The sequence below is a fragment of the Calonectris borealis genome, chromosome 1, assembly GCF_964195595.1.
Source record: "Calonectris borealis chromosome 1, bCalBor7.hap1.2, whole genome shotgun sequence".
NCBI classification, from domain to species: Eukaryota; Metazoa; Chordata; class Aves; order Procellariiformes; family Procellariidae; genus Calonectris; species Calonectris borealis.
Window position 1 is genome coordinate 70,093,790 of NC_134312.1, and position 23,775 is coordinate 70,117,564.

The 23,775-nt window shown below is 44.7% G+C and overlaps 2 protein-coding genes across 2 annotated transcripts; both read left to right on the plus strand.

Annotated features, from left to right (window-relative positions):
- Nucleotides 1–6,496: 6,496 nt before the first annotated feature.
- On the plus strand, nucleotides 6,497–12,837 carry PEX26 (peroxisomal biogenesis factor 26). The gene is made up of 5 exons (XM_075159706.1): nucleotides 6,497–6,796; nucleotides 7,427–7,567; nucleotides 7,942–8,255; nucleotides 8,996–9,142; nucleotides 9,913–12,837. The coding sequence occupies exons 1-5, from the start codon at nucleotides 6,630–6,632 to the stop codon at nucleotides 10,014–10,016; spliced, it is 873 nt and encodes a 290-aa protein (XP_075015807.1). The 5' UTR covers nucleotides 6,497–6,629; the 3' UTR covers nucleotides 10,017–12,837.
- A 640-nt stretch (nucleotides 12,838–13,477) lies between these two features.
- On the plus strand, nucleotides 13,478–18,534 carry LOC142086562 (tubulin alpha-2 chain). The gene is made up of 5 exons (XM_075159700.1): nucleotides 13,478–13,807; nucleotides 15,120–15,333; nucleotides 16,136–16,284; nucleotides 16,696–17,376; nucleotides 18,206–18,534. Exons 1-5 carry the CDS (start codon nucleotides 13,622–13,624, stop codon nucleotides 18,476–18,478), a joined length of 1,503 nt encoding a protein of 500 aa, XP_075015801.1. The 5' UTR covers nucleotides 13,478–13,621; the 3' UTR covers nucleotides 18,479–18,534.
- The last annotated feature ends 5,241 nt before the right edge of the window (nucleotides 18,535–23,775 follow it).

A 23,775-nucleotide genomic window follows, 5' to 3' on the forward strand; every position in this document is an offset into this window, starting at 1 on the left:
ACCGGTCTGCCCCACCTCCTGCCCAGTGGTCCTCGGAAGGGAGGCCCCATCCTGGGCACCCAGGCCTGGCCTGAGCTACGCTGTAGCTGTGCAAGTCTGCAGACCTCCCTCTGTCTCCCGGGTGGACGTTGGACCTATGTCGTAGTCCTGCCTCCTGCTGCTCCTGACTGGACTCCTGGGGTGGGCCCTGAACCTAATTCATCACCTCGCCTTGTCTGGTGTGGTTGATGAAACCTGTTATCAGCACCCAACGCTGCCCACCCTGCTCAGGTCCTCTGGGTGTGACTGCGCCTCGGTCAGGGAGGACACTGCCCCTGCCTGCCCTGGGCTCACCCTTGCCCCCCAGCTTGTCCCCTGCTCTTTCTGCTTCCCGACACCCTCGTTCCCATTGCTAGGTCATTCTCATACTGGAAATGCTGGAAAAGATCTTGCGAGTGCTTCAGTGCAAAGCCAGCAAGCCACCTTGGTCCAAACCCTTTTCAATAGTGGTTTAAAAGCAGCCACTGACTTTGCAGCGAAGTGGCTGCCAAGCACTAACACAAGCCGCTGCGTTACCGCTCTCCAGACGAGCCAGTGTTGATCCGGGGTGAGAGTAAGTTACTGTGGGAATGCCATGCTGAATTCCCCTGATTACATCTGCTAAAGGATGACTGCAGTGGGAGACAGGAGAGTTACAGTTTAAAGTTCACTTTAATAAACCAAAAATATTTAAAATACAACTTGCCCTATCTATGGTAAAGTTCCAAAAGATATTAATTACAGTTTATTAGCTTTTCCATAATGTTTCAAGCAAGTTCTTTCAAGCTGTCTACACTGAGTCATTTTTTGGAAATAAACATTTTGGATCTAACCCTAAGTGAGAAATTATTTCAGATTTGGTAATACAGACTGGGTTTTCAACTTCCTCCGTGAACAGGCATCTGGAACGAAAACGTGTCTAGAAAATTTTGGCCTGCCTGTTCAGCCTGCCCGGGCTTAGGCTGCTCTCAAAGCTGAAAACCTCACTGAGAGACAGGTTAGATTCCTCACGGGCTGCCCTTCCCCCACTGCCAAGAAGTAAACACGTATGTCTAAGGCTACATAAACTAATTAGACACCTAATCCTACCTTTGTCTGCATCTGGTATTGCCGAGAAAGATGAGAAGGAGCAGCAAGTAAGGGAGGAACAGACGGAAAGAGAACATCAGCTTGTCGGAGAAATGGGGGCCAATACACTGCTCGAGACATTAATTTTACACGAACTATAAGCATACCTCTCAAACCAATAAGACCCTAAAATAGCACATAGGTCTTCAAAGGGAGGGGAGAAAGGCTCCCCAAAAGAGAGGTGCTGCACTTCCATTGACCATAAAAAAGTTCAGAGGCAAATTAATAAAAAAAGCAATAGCTTCTTAATTACTGTATCAAGTTTGCGAGCAAAATGGCAAGCAGGGGAGTCCTGCCCGCTGCAGTCCTCCTGCCAGAGGAGCACACAGGGGTGCGCTCACCGTGAAACACAAGACACAAAGGTTGCATCAGCAAAGAACCCCTTCCCGATGGGTCCTCTCCCAAGGCTTAGGTGCCGCTACCATGCAACTGTGTGACACTACTGGCTTTCCTAAAACAACTTCTCATCACAACTTTTGTGAGCATCGCAAGACCTGGCCAGATAAGAGCCGGGGCCAGCAGCCTGAGATACAAAAGAGTTTGTTGACTTCTGCAACATTTTCTGCGACTTACAATTCAAGACGCAGAACACGCATCGCCTGTTTGTAGCAATAATTAATAGGAGATCATGGTAAACGTGCATTCAAAACGAGGCACAGATGTCTGACAAACACTGAAAAAAGAAGCACTGAGAAGTTAGGAAGCTAGGTTAAAAATGAGAAGAAACATGTTTTCTTAAATCACCTCATTTGCCTTCTGGTACAAATACTTTCAGGATTCACACTGTCAAGCACTTCTCCCAACCACGAGAGCACATTTGCTTTTGAAAAAGAGGAAAGGTGGAGATTAATGGATGACAACTGATTTTAACAGGTGGGGCTCTGAGAAGAGGTAATAACTATTAGAAGGGCTTGCAACTCTTAAATCAGTAAGCAAAGAGATGCTGTGCTAGGCAAACAGGATTTAATTGACCTACAGTGATGACAGGCTTTAGTTTTTTCTCACAGATAATAACTGGTTGCAGAAAAGAAGATGCCTTAGGCCTTTAACCAAATTGGTCACCTTAAAGCTATGAAATGCCCCACCCACCACTAATTATTGCTATTATAACAGTAACAATGAAATAAAAAAGGAACAGCTGTTATTCTTTGGCTGCTGCCTTGCCAGGGCTGGTATTTTGTTTGATATGGAGCAAAGAAAGAGTCTTAATCAACTTAAAATCGCCCTTTGTTCTGGAAAGCTTTTGCCATTATCTGAGTAAAACTCAAGTTTTGGCAAGTTGTGAAAACAACTCTGTGTTTCCAGTTTCCAGCGTTTGCACCTTACACAGTGTTTTGTGCATCTGTGGTGAAGGTTAAAACAGGGATTTGCTCATACTCTTATGTTATGTGATACCCCACAGTTGGGCTGTGGCTGTGACTGCCCCTGTAGGTGCCTTCTACGATCCCCGCCTGTTTATGTGGGTTTTCATGCGGCCAAAATAAGAGGCGACTGCTTTTAAACACAGTAACTAGGAACATCAGCAGGTGGTCTCAAAATCAGATGAGTCGCCTCTTACTAGTTCTATTTTTGAAACAACAAAATAGGTTTGATTCCGTGCCACCACGCTCGGTGAGATAAGAAAGCGGAGCATCACGATCGGCCATCTGTTCAATGCACAGCCGGAAAGCATTCACCTTCACCCAGCCGAGGGCCCTGAGGACCGCCTGCCAGGAGCCAGGGGAGCCCTGAATCTGGGCTAATTGAAGGGATCTGCAGCCAGCTATCTTCATATTTAATAGGGATGTACTGCTGAATGGAAATTACAAGCAAATTACAGATTCCGGCATGTCATGGTCTAGCCAGACCCAAACAAAAGCACGTGGTGATAAGGACAGAGCGCTACACGCTGGGACCTGTGGTCTCCATGGACCTCACTGCTTTATTAAAGAGTTGCTGATAAGCTACGATGTACTACAAAACTCTACATCTTTCCTAGAAACTATCCTTTCTTCAGTTGTGTTTATAATGCCTTTTATAATTTCCAGCTCTTCTGTTTGGTTTTATATGGGTGTAAGAAGGTTTCTTTCTCTTCAAATCAAACCATAGGGCCTCACTGTTCCTAACTCAAAGTCTCCCTAATGCTGCTAATCTCATATTAACAGCCTACTGACACAGAAGAGTCCACAAAAAAGACTGATTGCCAGCTCTCTGGCCCTGTGACCGTGTGCTGGTCAGATCTGGATTAATACTTGAGGCGATTTACCTCAGGAAGCCTTGTTACAGGTGCCTGTAACTCTAAACTCTCCTTGAACTGCCTGGCAGGAGAGGGAGGAGGGGAACCTGTGAACTCACAGCTGATGCAGACACAAACAAGGCCCCTCTGAAACTCACTTTTCTTTTCCTATAGAAAATCAGGATGACAGCAGCAAAAAAATCCTTGATTTTAGATAAAGGGTGAGGAGCTGGGCATCAACATCCCACCCAGGACACAAAATCCACTGCGATGCTCCCTCTTACTACGTGTCAGTGGCAGCAAGTTTGCTTGACTTTAGTTTTTCTGGTTACTAGAAATGGTTATCCAGGAGCAGAGGCAAACACGCCGATTTCCTGCAGCATTTGTGTAGCAGTATAGTCCTGCAGTGTAGGCTAATTCAGGTACAAGAGTGACTCTTTCAGCTTTAAAAACAGTTTAAGCTGTTCACATTTAAGGAAAGATGGAAAAACAGCATCATTCTTATTTGGCAACGAGCGTCCATGTGAAAGTTTGGTTCACCAGCCTGAACGGCCTCCGGCTCCTCTCCAGGGCTGGGCTGCACCTCCTACATTCGCAGCACTGTGCTGTGCGGACTCTGCTGCTCCATGACCCTACATAGTAGGAGGAGGGTGCTGGGATGACGGATCAGGCTGACCAGCTGCGCTTGACGTCACCCAGCAGAAGAGAGTCCACGCGCTGCATCTGGGCTGCACAAGGAATATGCCCAACTGCCGGGGAGAGAAACAGAGGCAGGAGCCGATGCTGCCCGCGACCAGGTCAACCTCTGAGGCTTTGCGTGTGCCCAAGTCTGGAGCTAGAGCATCTCTCATCTCCACTAAGATGATTCTATTTCAGAATGATTTAATTTTGCTTGTTAACAAATTGCCAATAAAATAGGTAATTGTTTCTAGCCTGAAGTTAAACAATCCTGTTACTGAATTACTATTATTTGCAGGTCAGAGAGCTGCAAGAGGTTTGGCCTTTGAGGCACCACACTGTCCCCTCTAGGAAGAGGGGTGAAGTACAAAAACATTCTACCATGCCTTACAGAGAAATTAATTTTACCTATAATTGTTGTTATTACAAGGCTGCTTGTTCCACTTTGGCTTCCTAAACAACCACACTGCAATTCATACAGATCTGTTCAGAGCAACTCCTGCCTCTCCCTGACCCTTCCCTGCCTCTAACATAACTGCACAAGTGTTGCAGCTCGCGTATCTTTCCATCCATAGATGCTCCATAATAAGGAGCACCTGCAGGGAAACAGGATCTGACTCACTCTGCAGTAGCTGCTCCTGCTGCTCACTTCCCCACCTGAAACAACAGTCCCCTGTTTCAAAAGTCGCCTCCATCACTGCAGCAGCCAGCTCCAACATCACCAGTGCAATGCTGTGCTGCCCTTCTGAGGGACAGAATATTCTTGGCTGCTCCCCACGAAAGAAATTCTTGAACAGTATCTTTGCATCGCAAACTTACCTTGTTTTTGTGCTGTCTCGCTGCTTTTCTGAGTCTCAGTGGGGAGTATCCAGCCAGTGTGAGTCTTTTAAAATTGATTCCTTATCCATATTTGGCAATTTGTGCTGGGCGCTAGCTGGTACGAGGCATGTTCTTCCCACAGTGCACTTTGGGACTTGTAGTTCCCAAAAAGGAATGTTGTTTTCCAAATTGCAAGCACCAAGCAACAGAAACAGAAGCCTGACACGCCTTTACCTCCGCCTTTGCTTAGCTGCTGGGCCCTTCCTCTTAAAATGTTTCTGTGCTGTGTTTTTGCCTTAACCAGCCTGAATCCTCCAGGAACATCTTCCACAGTTAACGGCACGGCGTGCAAACCCCGTGGGTGCACAGCAATGTGAAAGCTGCTGCTGCAGAGTGCTCCTGCCGCTACTGTGAGGGGCAGGTGCATGCTCTTGTCTCCTGGAAACAGCTACTTAGAAAAAGAGAGTTATGATCAAGTTTTTAATCATACTCTCCACGCTTTCTTCCCTGCTTCCAACACTGAAATAGCATAGAAACTCCCCTTTAAAAGATGCATTTCACTTTTTAACACGTGCTGCATTAGCATATTTTATTTTTCTAATTACATAATCATAGTGAGGAGTCAGCATTACAAAATAAATCAATCCTGCCTCTCCTGTAGAGATTAATTTCTAAAGAGAGTTTGCACGACTGCCGTAATTATCTTGTAACCAAGACACCCTATTGTTTTTAAGTAACAACTGAAGAAGAATGTGAATCGTTGCCTGTAGGGTACTGATGGAGACAATGTTATTACGCCCGAACTCCAGTTCCTTTCATAGCGCAATCTGCTTAAAACCGCGGACACGGGGTGACTGAGGAAAAGGCCCCGGAGGAAGAGGAGGCCGGGAGCGGAGGGCACCCATCATCCCGCCCAGGAGCCTGCTGGAGCAGCGGGGGAGCGCTCCCCCTTGACTACCCGCCCCAATCCTCGTCTCCTGCCGGCTGGCCGCGGTGAGCAAAGCCGCAGGACCGCAGCCGTGCTGCCTTGCTCCGAAGCGGCCTCCTCCGGGGCCCATTGCTCGGCAGGGACACGCTTGGGGCTGGGCTGACGCCCGGCGGCCGCGGGGGTAACGGCAGCGGCCGCTGCGGGGCCCCGACCCGCCTGCTAACGAGGGCAGCCGAGGCGGAGAGCGCTGGCTTGGCCGCTTCCCCTCACAGCCACACGAGTGAGAAACTGAAGAGGTTTTTGGCACGGACCGGCACCGAGCCCCGGCACGGCACGGCACGGCACGGCACGGCACGGCACGGCACGGCACGGCTGAAAGCGCCGTGATCCCACAGCCTGCGGCCGCAGCTTCTCGGAGGGCCCCCGGAGACCCCGCTCTTAACCACCGATCCTCGCAAAACCAGCTCTGCCGCCGCCCCGACTGCGGGCGGGACGGCCCCCGAGGAGCCGCCGCTGACTCCGCCTCGCCCCGGCGGCCGTTGATCCCGGCTCCCTCCTGCCACCCCTAGACTACATGACCCCCATCGGCCCGCGGGGCGGGGAGAAGATGTCCGCTGGGGCGGCCCTTCCGCTGCCAGCAGGCGGTGGCGCGGGCGTGCCCTGACGGCCTTCCGGAGCCTTCAGCTCCTGCTGCTGCCTGCCTGAGCGGAGCCGAGCCGCGCCCCCGAGGGGGCAGTGGCGGCGCTGGAGCCGGAGCCGGAGCCGGGCGGGCGGCGGGCGGCGGGGCGCGGGGAGGACGGTGGCAGCAGTAGCCCCCCTCCCGGCAGCCCTCCCGCCGCCGCCATGAGGAGCGAGCCTCTGGCCTGGCCCCCGGTCTCGGCCCAGGCGGCCTCGCTGCTGGAGGAGGCGGCGGATCTGCTGGTGCTGCACCGGGACTTCGCTGCCGCCGTGGAGAGGTGTGAGGCGGGCTGCGACAGCCTGGGCCCCGGGACCGGCCCCGGCCCCGAGAGGTGCGAGCGGGTGCCGGGCGTGCGGAGCGGGGACAGGGCGGCGCTGGGAAGTGGCTCGGTGTCGCATCAGCTAAATGCCGGCCGTGTCCGTTTGGGGCGTTATTTTTTTAATAGAGGGCTTTTGGGGTTTAATAAACTCTGGGTTTTTCTTTTTTGGCGGGGGGTTAGGATATGGGTTTGAATATAAACATCTGTGTGAATGGCAGTAGCACCGGTGGTTCTTGCCGTGGTTTTGCTTAGCTTTTTGTTAATTATCTAAATAAACGGAGGGTGGCGCTTGTTTGCTAAAAAGGGAGTTGGTAACCGTTTAAAACCGGGCTCGGCTTGGGCCGCTGTGTGATAGCGGCCTGTCTCTATTCACATGTCTCGCATGAAGGGATCTGTGCGTGTTTGAGGGAAGCGAGGTGTGCCCAGGAGCCTTCCTCGCGTCCTCCTAGAGACGCAGCCTCTGTGCATCTTCTCGGGGGGTTGAATTTGCCTTTTTATCGGGGGCGAAGGGTAGGAGGAGAGGGAAAGGAGGGGAAGCGGCTGTTGGAGAACTGTAGAGCACCTAGGCTCGGCTGCGGCTTGCGGGAAGGGAGGCAAGGGGAGGTGTAAGAAGTGCTTATTTAGGTGTCTCTTCATTACCAGTTCTGCAGAAGTGAAATGCTCCCTTTGTGTTGTGGGGATTCAGGCACTGGCTGAGATGAACCGGTGGAGAGAAGTTCTGTCTTGGGTCCTACAGTATTACCATGTCCCCGAACATCTGCCTCCAAAAGTTCTGGAGCTGTGGTGAGTTTCTGTCTGTGCCTGTCAGATACAGAAGGGCTTGCATGCATTAGGTTTAATAGCAGGCCAGACTTGAATATTGTGTGATATTTTTACTTTGCGCGGTGTAAGTGAGGATGAAAGTGGAACCTGGGACAGGCCTGTTCTTGACCTGTGTGTGCAGGCCAGCAGATTGCTTTATGGTGAAAAAGTACAAAAGGGGTGATGCTGAGAAAGTAACATCAGTGGCTACACCTATTGTCCGCCTCAGAAATCTGTGTTTCAAGTGTAGACCCTGATACATGTCTTCATGATAGCTACTTTTGGGTAGTAATTGTCAGTGGTCTCAACTTTTACAAAGAGTTAGTGTTTTCTAATATTTCTTCCTTCTGTTTCAGTATCCTGTTATACAGCAAAGTGAGAGAGCCCCAGGTGATGCTGGAGGTTGGCAGTAGCTGGCTGAGAGATCAAACCAATAAGAGCCTCCCTGAGTACGGTTCATTGCTGGAGCTCTATGTGTTGCATGTGTTGCTTCCGCTTGGCCGGTTTGAGGGGGCAGAAGAGCTTGTACGCGGCTGTGATGTTTTTGACAGTGAGCAGCAGCTAGCATTTCTCGGGACCATTTGTGAAAGCCGATGTCGGTGGACTCAACAGGAAGAGATGCACTCGGCTGCTGAAGAGCAGCAAGATGCAGCAACAGAAACTGTTTTGGGTAGGCTTTCCCCCTGTTGTTTGCGCTCCTTTTTCATAATTTTATTTCAAGTTAGTTGGTCCCTTACTAACACAGGAAAGCAAGTATTAACTATGTATTAAGAATACTGTCATGACAAACCAGCCATGAGGAAGTCCTGTTGTGTTTCACAGCCACGAGGAACTCCTGGTGTGTATCACAGAAGGAAATGGAAGTGATCCATTTGCTGACAATTACAAAGCGTATGTAGTCTCTGCCGATGTCAAGAGATGAGAATTATTTTCCAGGTTCAAAAGCACTTCAGAATAAATGTTTTGGTTTTTTTTAAAGGTACAAAAGGGAAACTAAAACTACCTAGCAATCCTTTAAGGGTACATTTTGTTGGCTCTGTGTACTCTCTGCTTTGTCTCCATTTACAGTCGAGCCCATGTAGAACAATGCATGCCTGGCATTTAAAGTACTGCTGCTCCTCCAGAACTGTAAATCACTTGATGTTATCTCCCAGGAGAGAAGCTGGCAGAACTGTGGTATAAGATCATACTATACTAAAGTAGATGCCTAAGAAAAAAGTATAATGAATTATATTACAAAATTGTACTGTTTCTCTAGTCCCTATTATAAAAAAAACCCCATCCTAACTCTCATGCAATCAAACTAAAAACAGTCTTATTTTAGTATCTTAGTTTCATATTATCTGTATCTATGTGATTACTTTTTTTGCTTTACTTTGCCCTAACAGCCTTTCTGTTCTTGTGTTCTAGGTGCTCTGTCCCGAAAGCTCTTGACCATGTTAACATTGCTACGTAGAGCACTGAGGTCCATGTCAAGCCACTTCTATTTACTTCCTTACAAAAAGATGCTCTTGGCTACTTTTCTGCTGTACCTGGTGGTGGTGAGATTAGACCCAGGTACAGTATTAAGGTTTCCAATTTCTTAAATTCCATTATGGTTACAGAGAAGAAAATAGTTGCTTTTAATAGATTTGGTCTGTGTAAATGTCTCATCTTTGGGAGACACAAAAATTGTGTGACTAGGAACTTACTATTAGGCTTGTTTCTAATGTTTCCAGTTGCAATCCATGTATAAAGATGCAGCTCTACAAAAGCCAGTTTTCTGAAAACAGTTATTCCATCCTTAGCTCTTTCCAACAGGCAAGGTACAGACTGTGAGAGGCAGGCTGAGCTGTCCTAGACTCAGCCTCTGCCTCAGTCAACTTGAGGTTCTACAAGGTGAATGTCTCCTGGAAGAGTGATTGCCTGACAGGCTGTCCTGTCAGGAAAGTGAAGAGTTGCCCAGAGCAGCAATGTAGTCATGTGTTTGATCTCCTTATATATGGAGTTTCACTAATGATGGCTGTTGCTGTCACTGAGGAATGGGCTGGTCCCATGACGTAGAGGTGGCAGCTGGGGCGTGGAGGGGATGGGTGTTTCCCCTTTTGCTGGGTGATGGGTGCTCTATAGCTATTCTGCAAATAGTCCGTTGGAAAATACTGAAGACGGCTTGCTAGGGATGGGAGCAGTGCCCTGAATGAAGGCCAAAGTACTGAGCCAAACAGAGAGAAGTAAGACAACTAGGTTTTGCTTAACTCTAGTTAGGATTAGTTCTTTCTTAATGCGTTTAGTGTATCTTGGTTTTACCTTTTATAATGAAAGGCTCTTTTGCTTGTTTTGTTCTGCAGCTTCTCCCACATCACTGCCATTCATTTACAAACTGGTCCAGCTCTTCCGACAGGCTTGGGCAGCTGTATTTTCTCCAATGCATAGGCCTCCAATTCAAGACTAGGTGTCTTCTGTCACAGAATGCGTTCTTCTCCGCTGCTGTAGAAGTGTCAACTTGTCTTGAGGATATTATCAGGCTCTTCAAGGACTGTTGAAATCAGTGTCCTAATTGAGATGATCACCTGTGAACTCCTGTGTGGTGATACCTTCGTTTCTTCAGACAGGGAATAGCGTTGTATGAAGTTTGAAACCACACCAAATATTCCTGATATTTTGCTTGGCTCTACAGCACCGTTCTCTCCAACACCAGAGTAAAGCCACTCCTTCTGTAATCTACAACCGAATAAGAATCCTTCTTTTCAAACACTTTGCTTTGGATGTAGCTCTTGAGTGAGGGTTGTGTAGCCAGTTATGAACTATGGAAGAAGGTTTCATCCTTGCAAATGCTGGGCAGTTCTCTGAACAAGTGAAGTAGTTTTCCTGGAGGCATGACTGTAAAAGGCAACGGAGTACCAATAATTAGGGGAATATTCTGTTTTGCCTGACATCTGAAAAGCCCAGTTCCTGCAGCATGGGATTTAGGACAAGCATGTGGAAGAAAAACACTGGAGAAAGTGAAGCCTATTGCATTTTGAAGGCCATGGTTTCTCTTGTGACTGATGCCTCCTTATACAGGTGCTCTTGATTTTAGTCATATTTAAGCCAGAAAGCCAAGGTGGTGGGCCACAAAGACTATTGTGCTGCACCTACTCTTCTTAAATGCAAATTACAGCACTTTGTGCTTGCCTGATGCATAGCAATTCTTAGGAGCATGTGGTGGTGGTAAGGAAATAGACTTATTTTTTTAAACTATATTCTATATTATTGTCTCGTTGAACAATTGAAGTTGTTGCATTGTTTTACTCTTTCCCTACCTCTTGCTTTGTTTATGTAGATGTCAAAAAGTCTCCGTATGTCTAGAATTGCCCTCCCTGCCCTCAATATCTAAAGTCCTGCGTTACATGGGAGCGATTTTTCAATTCTCTATCATTCAGAACAGAAGTTTATTAATAGGTAGAAAGAGATACTTCCCAAAACCTTCCCCAGATCTGTGGCAAGAAAATTATTATCTTTGCAGAAGATCTATCACCAGACCGACCCTATTTCTGACCACTTGGGGCAGCAATTGGAGGTTTGGGGTAGAACATTCATTTCTTCTTCATCCATCCACGTATCATTGATTGACAAAGGGTAGATTCCAAAGGAGAGAGCACTGACCTACTTAAATACTGCTTTCACTGGAGCAAACTGTTGTGTGGTGGAGAGGGCAAGTTAAAGGAGTCTTTGTGGCAAACAAATAGCCCAGCATCTGTGCCAAAAGGCTGCAGGCTGGCTGATGTCAGCCCAAACTACAAAATGTTGAACAAAGCAGCCTTTTTGGTGGGCAGATTCTATCCAACACACCAAACCTGTGAAAAGTAGCCAATAGAGATCCCAGTGTCGTGTCTTACAACAGCAGTGCCCTTCAGGTTGTTCTTTTGTCTCTAGCAGTAGCCGTACACTGAGGTGGTGGCTATTTCAGTTTTCTTCCCATGGATAGCAGGCTGTTGGTGCCTTCAAACTGTGTGCAATCTGTTGCTTTGCTATCTGCCAGGACACTTTGAAAACAGTCTGCATCTTCACTGCTAAAAATAGTTCTGTGTCTGTTTCTTCTTGAACTATCCCAATAGAGAAACGTTCGTGTCAGATAAACTGGGGCAGGTCATAATGAATGCACTAACTACCTTGCCTACTTGTCTCAAGAGTAAAAACGAAAACAATCCCATATCCCTCCCCAAAGTTTTTGTCTCTGCTAGGACTTTACACCAGGATAAGTAGCACATAATGTTTCACCATATTAAAAAGTTATTTCTTAGATACTCTGCGCACGTAGGGAAGAGCTGCTTTTGATATTGCTAGATGGTTCTTGTAATCCAACTGTAAGTGTAGTTCCTACTCTGCAACCAACAGTTGTTGGGAAACCAGGTAGAATAAAACACAGAAGCTCTGTCCGGAGTTGAGCTCTTTCAAGAAATGACTAGGTTGTGTCTACTGGACCCCTACTTTGCAAGGCCTCACCTTAAGTCCTTTGTAAGCCAGTGAATGAAATAGCAAACTTCACTCTGAAGTCAGGCCAAATTTTCACTAAATTGACTGTTTAGGTAACAACCATTTTTTGCTCCAGTTTTCTATTAACATTTTTAGTTAGATGGCAGAGAGGCAATTTTGGAGGTTGGGACCAGTGGTCTGAGCAGGCCATACATTACCATACATTATGTTTAGAATGCTATTAAATGTCATAGCCACTCATTTACCAGGACTTTAACATTCAACTTGATTTTAAATGTAGGTTGGTAACCTTCACTTTTTTTGAGGACTACTGATTTTGCATTTGTATTGTATTTAATTCATCATGAGAGGGCAAGAAGGCAGAAACAAGCAATCGGGGTTTTTTTTGCCATTAAAACTAAAACTGCAATATTTAATTTTCACAGTAAAGTGACTACTGATTTACCTCTTTGTGGGGTTGCTTATTTGTGCTGTGATTGAGTATATGAAAACTTTTGCGTTTAATGTATTGATACTCTACAGTTTTCAAATAATTTCTGGAAATGTTTCACTACGTGTCCTCATTGTACAGGCATATTTTAATTAAGTAGAGGACTTGTTCAGTGTGAATCTGACAATATCTAATCAACTGATGATGTTGGTAGGGTATAAATCTGCATTTTCATAGGAGTTCAGAGAGTGGTAATTACTTTCTGTGAAAGATCCAGCATTTTTTTTTTTTAAATATGTGTCTCTGTGTACCTTGGGATGGCCAAGACCAGTACTACTAAGAATAAAGTACCTGGTATTTATCTTTAGCTGTGTTTTTCTCTGCACTCTCATTATATCATGGAGGGAAAAGACATAGCCATGGGGATCCTACTGTTTAAGCCTTGTCAGAGAGAATGTGTGTGTGTGTGGCCATGTGTGTGTGAACTTTGTGCTATTAGCTCCAGATATAAGAGCAAATTATAGTTCTGCTTTTTTGTTTTGCCATCTTCTTGCTAGATGCAAAAAACTTGTATTGGCCCATATGGTAGGCAGCTGAAAGGCTGAAGAACAGTTGTCTATAATGAACAGAGGTCACAAAGATAAGGAATGGCTGGCAGAAAGAGAAGCTTTGGTGCCTTAGCACCAGGAGACAAGAAGATAATCCAATGTACCTTGTCCACAGATGATCAAATAGTCAGTCAAGTGGAGCTGCAGTTCAACCTGTTCCCCAGCTCATTTCAATCAGTGGAACTTAGGCAAGTTAACTCCATGTCCACCATTCATCTACAGATGCCTTTGTCAGAAAGATGCCATTTAAAAATTATGCCACCTTTTGAAAGTGTAAATGAAGAAATTCTGAAATGGTTATCAGTAGCATATTCACCAGTTGTTAAGAGTTTTAAGTAACGAAACCGGTTATTTGTGAAGACGCTCTGTATGCATTAAAATTCTAGTTACTAATACCAGTTGTAATTTTCTTTTTTTTTTAAAAAAAACCCCAAGGTTTAGCTTGGAGAATTAACTGGGAAGACTTGCTTAAGTACAGACTTTAGGGCTGGGTCCTGTACATGAGTGAGAGCAGGCTGCTGGTGTACGAGGTGAGTGGGTGGAATGGGACGGTTGCCCAGGAGAGATTATGACGTCCCCTGCCTCCACTGTGATGCTGCGGGGCCCCGGCCAGCGAGGTGTGGATGCCATGCCACCTTGCACCAGGCTGATTATACAACAGTAGAAACATCAGTAACCAAAGCTGCTGCTACCACCAATCAAGAAAGGAAGCACGCAGGAGAAACCATGGTAAGAAAAGAATCAGATTATTTTATGAAATAATGAGCAATGAGTTTGGCCTTCTGTTTCCCCCTACTCTGGTCAAGATCTGAGTGAAGGTGGGAAGGTTGAAGTGACTTCTTTTGCTTCATTTTGGGGGCAACAAACGTTACTCACAGCGTACAAACGAACTATTGTATTAGCTTCTTTGTAAATAAATTTAGAATCCAATATGTACAGCTACATTTGTGTTAGTAAATTTATTACAAGAGAAGTTATATGCAGAAAAAGAAGGATGGGCTTGGAACTTACTTTTCCTGTTTGGGTAGAAGCTGCTCTGGATGTACTTTGAATATGGTATGTTTAACCCTGTATTAATGGCCTTTTCCTACTAGCTTGTGAGCATTGAGAGCAAAGAAATGAGGACATTTCCCTAGATACTCCGTAAGAGTGGATGGGAATCATCTGCTGAAAGATTCACATTCAAATATACCATGTCCAACGAGAGTGTTTTTGAGAGAACCCTTTAAAGTCTGCATAGCAGTCTACACAAGGAGGCACACTTCTTTTTCTTTTAGAATATGATATTATATTTTGTGTTTCAGATTCCTGTTATTAAACTATGTGCATGACACAGTAATAAACACTTTAGAAACTAGTTATTGACTGAACAGCCATGATTACAGAAGTGTATGTATGAGAAGGATTTCTCGGGAGATTAATTTAGACTAACACATAAAGAGTACCAAGTCCTCTTGAGTATCAAGTTAACTTTTCACATGTTAAATTGAATTAAAAGTACCCAGAGAACGGGCCGAAACAATCAGTGTTTGAAATTAATTAAGGTACTAAAGGCACCTTAATTCTTGTTCCTTTAACTTCTACAAACCTGTTTTCCACCTGTCCAACATGCGTTCAACAGAAGGTTGAGAGATCAGAAGATGCTTCATTCCCTTTGCTTTATCTATGTATCAATAAGGCAGCATAGCTGTGTCTTGTCCCGGATAACTAGACTTGGCTCATACTCCTTAGCTGTTATTTTGTGTACCTATACACAGTTTTTCTACCTGTATAGGCTTATGTGCACTTACACGTAGATCCCGTGTACTGTACACCATGTGTAGGCATGGCTACAAATCTCTAGCTGTTGTGATTATTGTTTCTCTCTATGCACAGCAAAATATTTTTCTTCCTATTTGTAAATAAGTGTCAGAATATTTTCCATTAATTCCAGTCTTGTGGAAAATTTTGTAATCATTGGTTGATTTGGGGTTTCAGGTAAGATCAGCTTGTAGACTTTTAGGATATTCACTGGTTCTTCTCACCATTCCTTCCCTTTCAGCGTGAGTGCATCTCTGTTCACATTGGCCAAGCCGGAGTTCAAGTCGGCAATGCATGTTGGGAACTCTTCTGCCTGGAGCACGGCATTCAACCAAATGGCACCTTCATCGACCAACCCAGCAATGATGAGTCTTTTGCCACATTCTTTAGAGAGACAAGCTCTAGAAAATACGTGCCCCGGGCTATTATGGTGGACTTGGAGCAAACTGTAATAGGTCAGTATAGAACTAATCTTGGAAAATAGAAATTAATTAACTCTTCTGGGTGCCAAAATTCAGATCACTGAATAGCAGGACAATGCCCTTACCATTAGAGATGATCCCAACGTGCAGGCAAAATGTACAGGTATTAAGTTTTTAATACCAGGTACTACTAAAAGCTCTGTTATTCTCAATGAAACGATGAAAACTGGACTGCACTCTGTCATGGGTGCTCTACTAATAATTAATAAAATCAAAAGTTTACTATTGTTTAAACCTCCACTGGTTATGAGTACAATTTAGCTTTCTTGAAGAGATTCCTTTTTGGACTTTTTTTGTGGTGTTATTTTTTCCTTTGCTAACCGATGGAAACTGCTTTCCTCACATTCAGTTATAAGAAAGGAGCGTGAAGAATCAGACAACAGAAGTGTCTTGACAGATTTTCAGGGGAAACCATAGTTTTACTCTTGCAAATCTCCTCTTTTTCCAGTCATTTCCCTGAAGGTTCTGATGGATCTTCACCTGATCAGTATATAGAGCTGAAATTTTACCACAGCATGGCACAGCCCTCATTTGATAAATGAATTCATTTGTATAACACAGCAACTTACACTTGGAGCAGAGTCCACTTTTTTTTATAAAACTGAACATCAAAACATCATCTCGGATGATACTCCTCACGTCTGTACTTTGTTTTTCAACATACAGATCTTCCATACCATTTTCTGCCAATATAAAATGCTCCATTTGTTTTGCAAACATTATCAACCTTGGTGAAGTATTTCTTTCAATCTTATGCTTTTTCTCTCTTGTTCAGATGAAGTGCGGACTGGCACCTACCGGCAGCTTTTCCATCCAGAACAACTGATCACTGGAAAGGAAGATGCAGCAAATAATTATGCACGTGGCCACTACTCTGTTGGCAAAGACAAAATTGACATAGCATTAGATCGTATCCGCAAGCTGGTATGCACTATTACATTGGAAGCAAGACCTTAGGAGGGTGGGAGGGGAGATAAACACCACATACGTTTTTTTTTTTCCGATAGTGGCTCTCGTTTTGCTTTTACTATTGTCATTGGCTCAGAACAGAGAAATGCAGGTCCCGGATGTCCCATCTTAATTTTCATAATAATGGAAGACTTAAATGGAAAACCTCAAATATTGCTATAGCATTATTATTGTAAGAAAAAAAATCAATATTGCTCTATTGATACTCTAACCTGAGATTTACAGGGGAAAACAGACCATGAGAATTTTCTGGGAAAACTGCTGACTTTTCTGCAGTGCACTGGGTGTGGGTGGTGCTGTCTCTATTTGAAGGTGTAATTTAAAGATACATTCACTTATTCTTTCACTTTTCCTGTTGGCTTTCAGGCTGATGCCTGTTCTGGGCTGCAAGGATTCCTGATCTTCCACAGCTTTGGTGGGGGTACCGGCTCTGGCTTTACCTCCTTACTGATGGAACGCCTCTCCATGGATTACGGAAAGAAGTCCAAACTGGAGTTTGCCATCTACCCAGCCCCTCAGGTCTCCACCGCTGTGGTGGAGCCCTACAATTCCATTCTGACCACGCACAGCACCCTGGAGCATTCGGACTGCGCCTTCATGGTGGATAACGAGGCCATCTATGACATCTGCCAACAAAACCTGGACATCGACTGCCCCACTTACACTAACCTGAACCGCCTCATTAGCCAGATTGTCTCCTCCATCACCGCCTCGCTGCGCTTCGACGGTGCCCTCAATGTGGATCTGACGGAGTTCCAGACAAACCTGGTGCCCTACCCGCGCATCCACTTCCCCTTAGTGACCTACGCCCCCATCATCTCCTCTGACAGAGCATATCACGAGCAGCTCTCGGTGGCTGAAATCACCAGCTCCTGCTTTGAGCCCAACAACCAGATGGTGAAATGTGACCCAAGACATGGGAAGTACATGGCCTGCTGCATGCTCTACCGTGGCGACGTAGTTCCCAAAGACGTCAATGTAGCAATAGCTGCCATCAAGACCAACAGATCCCTCCAGTTTGTCGACTGGTGTCCAACAGGCTTCAAGGTGAGTAGGGCTGCCATGAGCTTCTCTTTAATGTTTAAAGGGCAAGTTCAGTCTAGTGGAAAATATTAAAATAAATGGGAGCATATACAGTAATTCTGTATTCAGTAACAGGAGAATGTCAACCCTATAAGACTTTAAACTTAAAGAAATTGCATTTTAGAAGAAAGATCAAGGTAAGGCTTATACTCTAAAGACACTGAGACACTTGAAAGTGTCCTTCATGAGATTTAAAAAACGAAACCAACCAAACAAGAAAAAACCCAAAAGTTATCAATAATATATTGTTGGCAAATGAAACATTTCTACATCATAGAATCATAGAATCATTAAGGTTGGGAAAGACCTCTAAGATCATCGTGTCCAACCGTCAACCCAACACACCATGCCCACTACACCATGTCCCTAAGGGCCTCATCTACACGTCTTTTAAATACTTCCAGGGATGGTGACTCCACCACTTCCCTGGGCAGCCTGTTCCAAGGCCATCATCTCCACAAAGAGAGATTTTCTTCATTGTCCCCAATATTTACATGCATACTGACATATTTTTCTGAGTTTGTCTTCATTTAGAGTCCAGTTCTTGTTGGTCTCCCTTTTTTTTTCCCCCTCTCCCCCCCCCCCCCTTGAGTGAGGGTAAGGAATTGACTTTTGCACAAAAAAGTAGCTTGTCTGACATTAGACTTAACACTGATGTGGTTTGAGTTTTTCCCTACCTCTCTTCCTCCCCCCACCAATGGTTTTACAATTTTCTTACCCTGTTTATTGTCTAATTTTGTCCCTTTTCTCATAACTCTTTTTATTCCTCCATCTTTTCTATTGTTATTTGCAGGTTGGGATCAACTATCAGCCTCCTACAGTTACACCAGGAGGAGACCTAGCACAGGTTGAGCGAGCAGTCTGCATGCTGAGCAACACGACAGCCATTGCAGATGCCTGGGCAAGACTTGACCACAAGTTTGATCTGATGTTTGCCAAGAGAGCTTTTGTGCACTGGTATATTAGTGAAGGCATGGAGGAAGGAGAATTCTCAGAGGCCCGAGAAGACCTGTCTGCCCTGGAGAAGGACTATGAAGAAGTGGGAAATGACTCAGTTGGAGAATAAAATGAGGGAGAGGAATCTTAAAATTCCCTCTGTCCTTTTCCGTGCATAAGATTGTCTCTACGTCTCTTTTTTTCACGTGGCTGCATTTCTGCTTGTCTCACACACACCAAGTCCATTGCCATCTTAGTAGACTATAAAGGGGATAAGGTCTCCACTAGGACATCGCAAGACAGTAAACGCAGGATATATGACCAGCTAATCATTAGTCGCTTTGTCTCAGGGGGTGACAGGCTTCATATTTTTTGCTGATATATCCTGAAAGGATCTCTCTCATCTATACTGTCATTTATTCAATACAAAGATACAGTCATGTAGCTGTAATATTATTTGAGGAACTCGTGCTTCAAAATGTCCCACATAATTGCTATGGATACTACGTAAGGAGAAGTTACCTACAGTGCTCAGTCTTTATTTCATACTAATTCAAAACATAATGTTTGTAAAGCTGTAAGATGCAGCGAGAACTCTGTTGGTGCCAAGAACAGATTGTCCTAGTGCCCTTGCTTCTGCTGTGGAAGGTGCGTGGTTAGAAGGTGTGATTTTGCCAGCTCCCATGAGTAGGGGCACAATTCAGGTACTCTTAGCTTCAGCAGGAGTTTAGAGCACACTATGCTTGTGCAGCGGCTGTGTAACAATCGTAACTGGATTGGTCTGGAGGCGCAAGTATGCTGACAGTTCTGTTGTAACTGCTAAATGAACAACATCTGTGACAGAGTTAAGGGTCTTAAAATGACATGCAGGACAGAAGCATTACCAGCTCCATCAGACTTACTGAGATCACCATAAATCAGAACCATGATGAAAAATGTGCGTGACAGGTATAGGTGGGATGTCTAAGAACGCTGGCTACGATGTCACAGCTTAAGTCGTCATAAGGTATATTTTTGTATATTCCCATTGTTTTAGGATTTTAGAACAATATATTGTTAAGGCATGCAGGCAGGTGGCCAGCCATGGCCTGAGGTTAAACTGATGGGATAACAAGAGAAACTGTGGGATGTTGCAGATAATGGAACAGAAAAAGTGGCTGGCCAATCCTAACCTGTGTCTAAAGTAACGAGGTAATGGCAGGAGAAGCTACCAGGCATTACATATAGTGAAAGGGGAGTTTTGGGGACCCCTGCCTTGAGTGTAAGATATCAACAGAAAGTGAAGGGGGTGTTGGCTTACTGGGGGTACTAACTAAAGCTGAAATTACCAAATAAAGGTGTAAAATTAGCAGAACAGGGCCAATGGTGAAAAAGCAGTGTGTGTTTGTCTATTTAGGAGGGGGAGGAAGCAAGAGAAAGGTGACAGAAGGTAAAGAAAATGGTGTCCATTTGGGGATACCTGTTGAGCAGCCCTGTGCTTGAACACTACCTGCAGCAAGATTAGAAGCCTGTTCTGCTGCCCTTGCCATGCGTGTCTGAATTGCTTATGAGCTCACGGTTATCTGGAAGGTTTCCCTTAACACTAATGAAGGAGAGACACCCTGGAGAGCAAATACATACCACTGTTATTTTTAATGCTGGATTTACTGTTGATCTTTCATAAATTTCTTTAAAAAAAAAATCCATGTTTTCACTGAAACATATACTCATGGCATACAACTCCAACAGGGCAACAGAAATGCATTACATTTTGCCCAAAACGTTGAGGAGCGTTGTCCCCTTTCTAGTAAATCTGTTTGTATTAGGTTTACTAAAAGGTCATAAAGAAAAGCAGGCACATCCAGAAACATCGCTGATGTAGTTGGTCTTTTTATTTGCAAAATGAATATCTGATCTTTATATTAGAAACTATAGTTCTGAACTTGCTATATTAGGGAAGTTAATTCTGCAAGTCTAGATCTAATGCTATAATTTTTAACATATATAGAGAAATCCTGTATGACAATTCTTACCAAAAAGGAGATAATTCTTTTGAAACTGTATGCCAACATGGACTTAATTTTTCTTTATTTAGAAGTAATTTTAAAAATACATAGCACAGTTCTCTGTTTCCATGATAATGCCTGAAAGCCAGTATTTTATCAATATAGCAGTTTTATGTGGGTACTGAAATACTAGACTTTGGGATTTCAGAAATACCTGAAATGAGATGCTGTCAATTCTCCCAGTAGGTGGCAACAGAATGTCAGAATGTAGTTCTACGGGGACACGGGGAAGCATTTATATCTTCATTCACCTAACAGAAGAAGGTGTAAAAATGTGGGGGAAATGCAAAGACTTTCACACACCAAATTAAAAGCAAAAGAGGTTTTTGTATGATCACCAAAGAACTTCTTAGGAGTGCACTGTTTTGTAAGATGGCACATTACTGTTTTAAAATAATCCACAATTTTGCCACTATTGGTGGCAGTCACTTAGGTAACCAATCTGTAGGGAGTGATGTACATCTGGTAGAGGAGATAAAGAAGTTGTCCTTCATTTGCCTTTTGACGTATTTTGATCTCTAGTCAGAACAGAACTGATAGATCACAGGACTTAGTGATTCTCTTGGCCTAAGATCTGGTGGACAGTATTTCTAAGCTCCAGATTATTCAAAAATGCTATATTTTCTCTATTTTTAAATAGAGAAAAAAGGTTTAAGTTTTGTATGGCCTCTTAAGGGTTTTTTTAATCCCTCTAAGAGGCTGATTTTGATAGTACCATAAACAATTGGAGATGATAACTCACAACTCCTCTGCTCTGTTCCGTTGCTCTGGAGGGCACCTATGGCACAGCACCCAGTCCACGTGCACATGAGAAGCCCTCTGAGAATGTCCAGACCACCCCAATTGCATGTAGGCTGCACATCACCCCGAGGAGCATGGGCTATTCACAAGCCCTCTGGCAGTACCAGCAAAGCCACTCTAGCACTCATGCCAAATTCACTTATTTGCACACATCAGGACTCCATGGCAGAGCTTTTTATAATCAGCCCTATTTAGCTCTCGTCATCATATACCAGGGTCGCAAGGTAAAAGCTGAAGTGGGCGGGTCTCAACCAGGCTGCTGGGCTACCAACCCTCCCCATGCAGGGCATGTCTCAAGCCTGTTCCATGCAGGACAGAGGGGTTGAGTGACTGCCCCTATAAGCTCACCATCTGCCCACACAGGTTGAATGCCAGCATCGAGCAAGATGATTTTCTTTCCAAGAACCCCAGCTCAGGCCTTATCTGCCTCATGTCTCTACAGAGTAGAGCCTAGAGGCCGACTCTGGAGTCAACAAAACTCACCGGTACCTGGGAGCATAGTCCCACGCTGTGCTTTCAGGTTACCCTCTAAACCTAGGCTAGGGGTTTTCTGCCTAAGCACTCTGCAACACAGGTGGACAGAGCAACATAAGGAAACCTCATGAAAAACAGTATGCCCAAGTGTTCCTCAGGGCTTTTATGTCCGTGTCTGGCCATCACCCCAGACCAGCACATATTTCCAGCACTTGCGTTCATGGGCTATCTCAAGGCAGAGCAGGTCATGCACTGTCTTTGGTGTAAAGCAAGTCTGCAAAGGCCTTTTTCTTAGCCATGTATCTGTGAGAAAGGTAAAAACAGTGACCTGGGTCATCCCTAGGCTCTTCAAGCTCAACTGACTCTGGAGAGAAGGAACATAGTCATTGCACTCCCACCGGCCAGGGACACCGCTCAAGACTCCGTCACTCCCTGCTCCCTGGAAGATTTTGACTGGCGAGGCATGGCCCAGACTCTGTTCAGTGTGGCAACCCAATACTGGTGAGTCTATGGGTCCTGGGACAGTTGAGTTGGGGTGGAGAGAGGAATGATTAACACTGACTCCCAGAGGTGCTCTCACTGCCTATTGCAGAAGAGAGGAGAGGGGCAATAGAAGAGCAGAGAAAATGCAGCAATGGACTAAGTTGCAAATAATTTAGTAATTCACAGAGCTCTTTCAGGTTTTGGAGATGCTAGATCTGACATGTTGACTCAAAGAGTGCCTAAGAGGATTTGGGTGGTGGACTGCTCAAAGTATTTGCTGTGAGACTTTTTCCTGAGGTGATTCTCTGCACAGAGCTCCACATCTGGTGGAGCTGTGAGCTTTAACGTTTCAGATTGTCCCTAACACCGGAGCTTGGCTGGAATGTTACCAGTTCCATTAGAAGAAGAACACTAGACCAACCTATTACTCAGTCTCAAAGCAATGACCTCATGGTTTTCTGGAGAAGTGTGGGAGTCAGATAGCTTAAACAAAGCAGCAGACAGAAATTATCATGGGACTTCTTCCTCTGTAAAAAATATTTGTCGCTTTTCCTAGCCAAAATCAGAGTAGTGATTTGCAGGTTTATGTAAAGATCAGCAAAATGAAGACTATGCCAAAGTAAATGTGAGTTTATAAAAAACGGTATGAACTATTTCACACTGTTAAAATGTAGGTGTTAGTTAAAGAAGAAGATCCTTAGATGCTGGTTGCCAACAGTGGCAGAACAATCTATTAATGTAATCATGTCAAGGTAGAGTAACCTAAAATTTAGGAATTTTGTATTTAAATTTCTACTGATTAAACATCATAATGAACAGTATGTTTCTAAAGTCCGGCGATACATAATACTCAGGTTCAAGCAATTAAGCATGCCTTCTTCTTTGTTACCTAGGAGTTGCAAACATGAGGATTTCTCCACTGAGAGAAGCTGCAGCTTTCCAATGCTGAGCTAGGGCAGAAGGAGCAAACAATAAAATGGTGGAGGCAACTGCCCTAATTTGGTGTGAGAACGTTTGTGTGATGCCTCCAGCTATTTCTTGCAATAAGCACTGCAATGAGAATCAGGTTGCTTTCTGTGTTTGGACAGACAAGTTAGACTCTGTACTGGATACTGCCCCATACTGCTGACAGCCCAGATGACTGTACACAGAAAGAGAAGCAACAGAAGTAAATTGAAACATTAATAGAGAGGCAGCTGGAATAAGGACAGAAAGAAGTCAGGCCAGCATTTAAGAGCCCTGGTAGAGCACACTTCAGAATGGTAATTATACTTACTTTCCAGTTCTCTATTTTTGGTTTTTCTTCTATCCTCTTTTTCATTCGCTTTCTTACACCCTTTTGGTCGTCTTTATTGGAATTTAGGAGTGATTTTCGTCTACACGTGTACGTGCTGGCAGAACAGGGAATTGGTATGGTATGTGTCTTGTAGGTGATATACATGGCTAATACTCGGGTGTTAGAAAGTATAGTGTACGGCATGTTACATGGCCACACTCCGATTTAATAAGCACGCCAAACCAGGCGGGACTAAATTTGAAATCTGGATATATCTGAGCCCTGCCTGCCTGGATGGATTTGCACAGGCGGGGTGGCGGGGCGGGCAGGAGGCAGTGATGCAGCGGG

Excerpts from the sequence above, each read along its gene's own strand:
- PEX26 (XM_075159706.1), top strand. The coding sequence starts at position 6,630 with ATGAGGAGCGAGCCTCTGGCCTGGCCCCCGGTCTCGGCCCAGGCGGCC. Across the intron at positions 6,797-7,426 it reads ACCGGCCCCGGCCCCGAGAG|TTCTGCAGAAGTGAAATGCT; the intron begins GTGCGAGCGGGT and ends CTTCATTACCAG. Across the intron at positions 8,256-8,995 it reads AGCAACAGAAACTGTTTTGG|GTGCTCTGTCCCGAAAGCTC; the intron begins GTAGGCTTTCCC and ends CTTGTGTTCTAG.
- LOC142086562 (XM_075159700.1), top strand. The coding sequence starts at position 13,622 with ATGGGACGGTTGCCCAGGAGAGATTATGACGTCCCCTGCCTCCACTGT. Across the intron at positions 15,334-16,135 it reads CTTGGAGCAAACTGTAATAG|ATGAAGTGCGGACTGGCACC; the intron begins GTCAGTATAGAA and ends TCTCTTGTTCAG. Across the intron at positions 17,377-18,205 it reads GGTGTCCAACAGGCTTCAAG|GTTGGGATCAACTATCAGCC; the intron begins GTGAGTAGGGCT and ends TGTTATTTGCAG.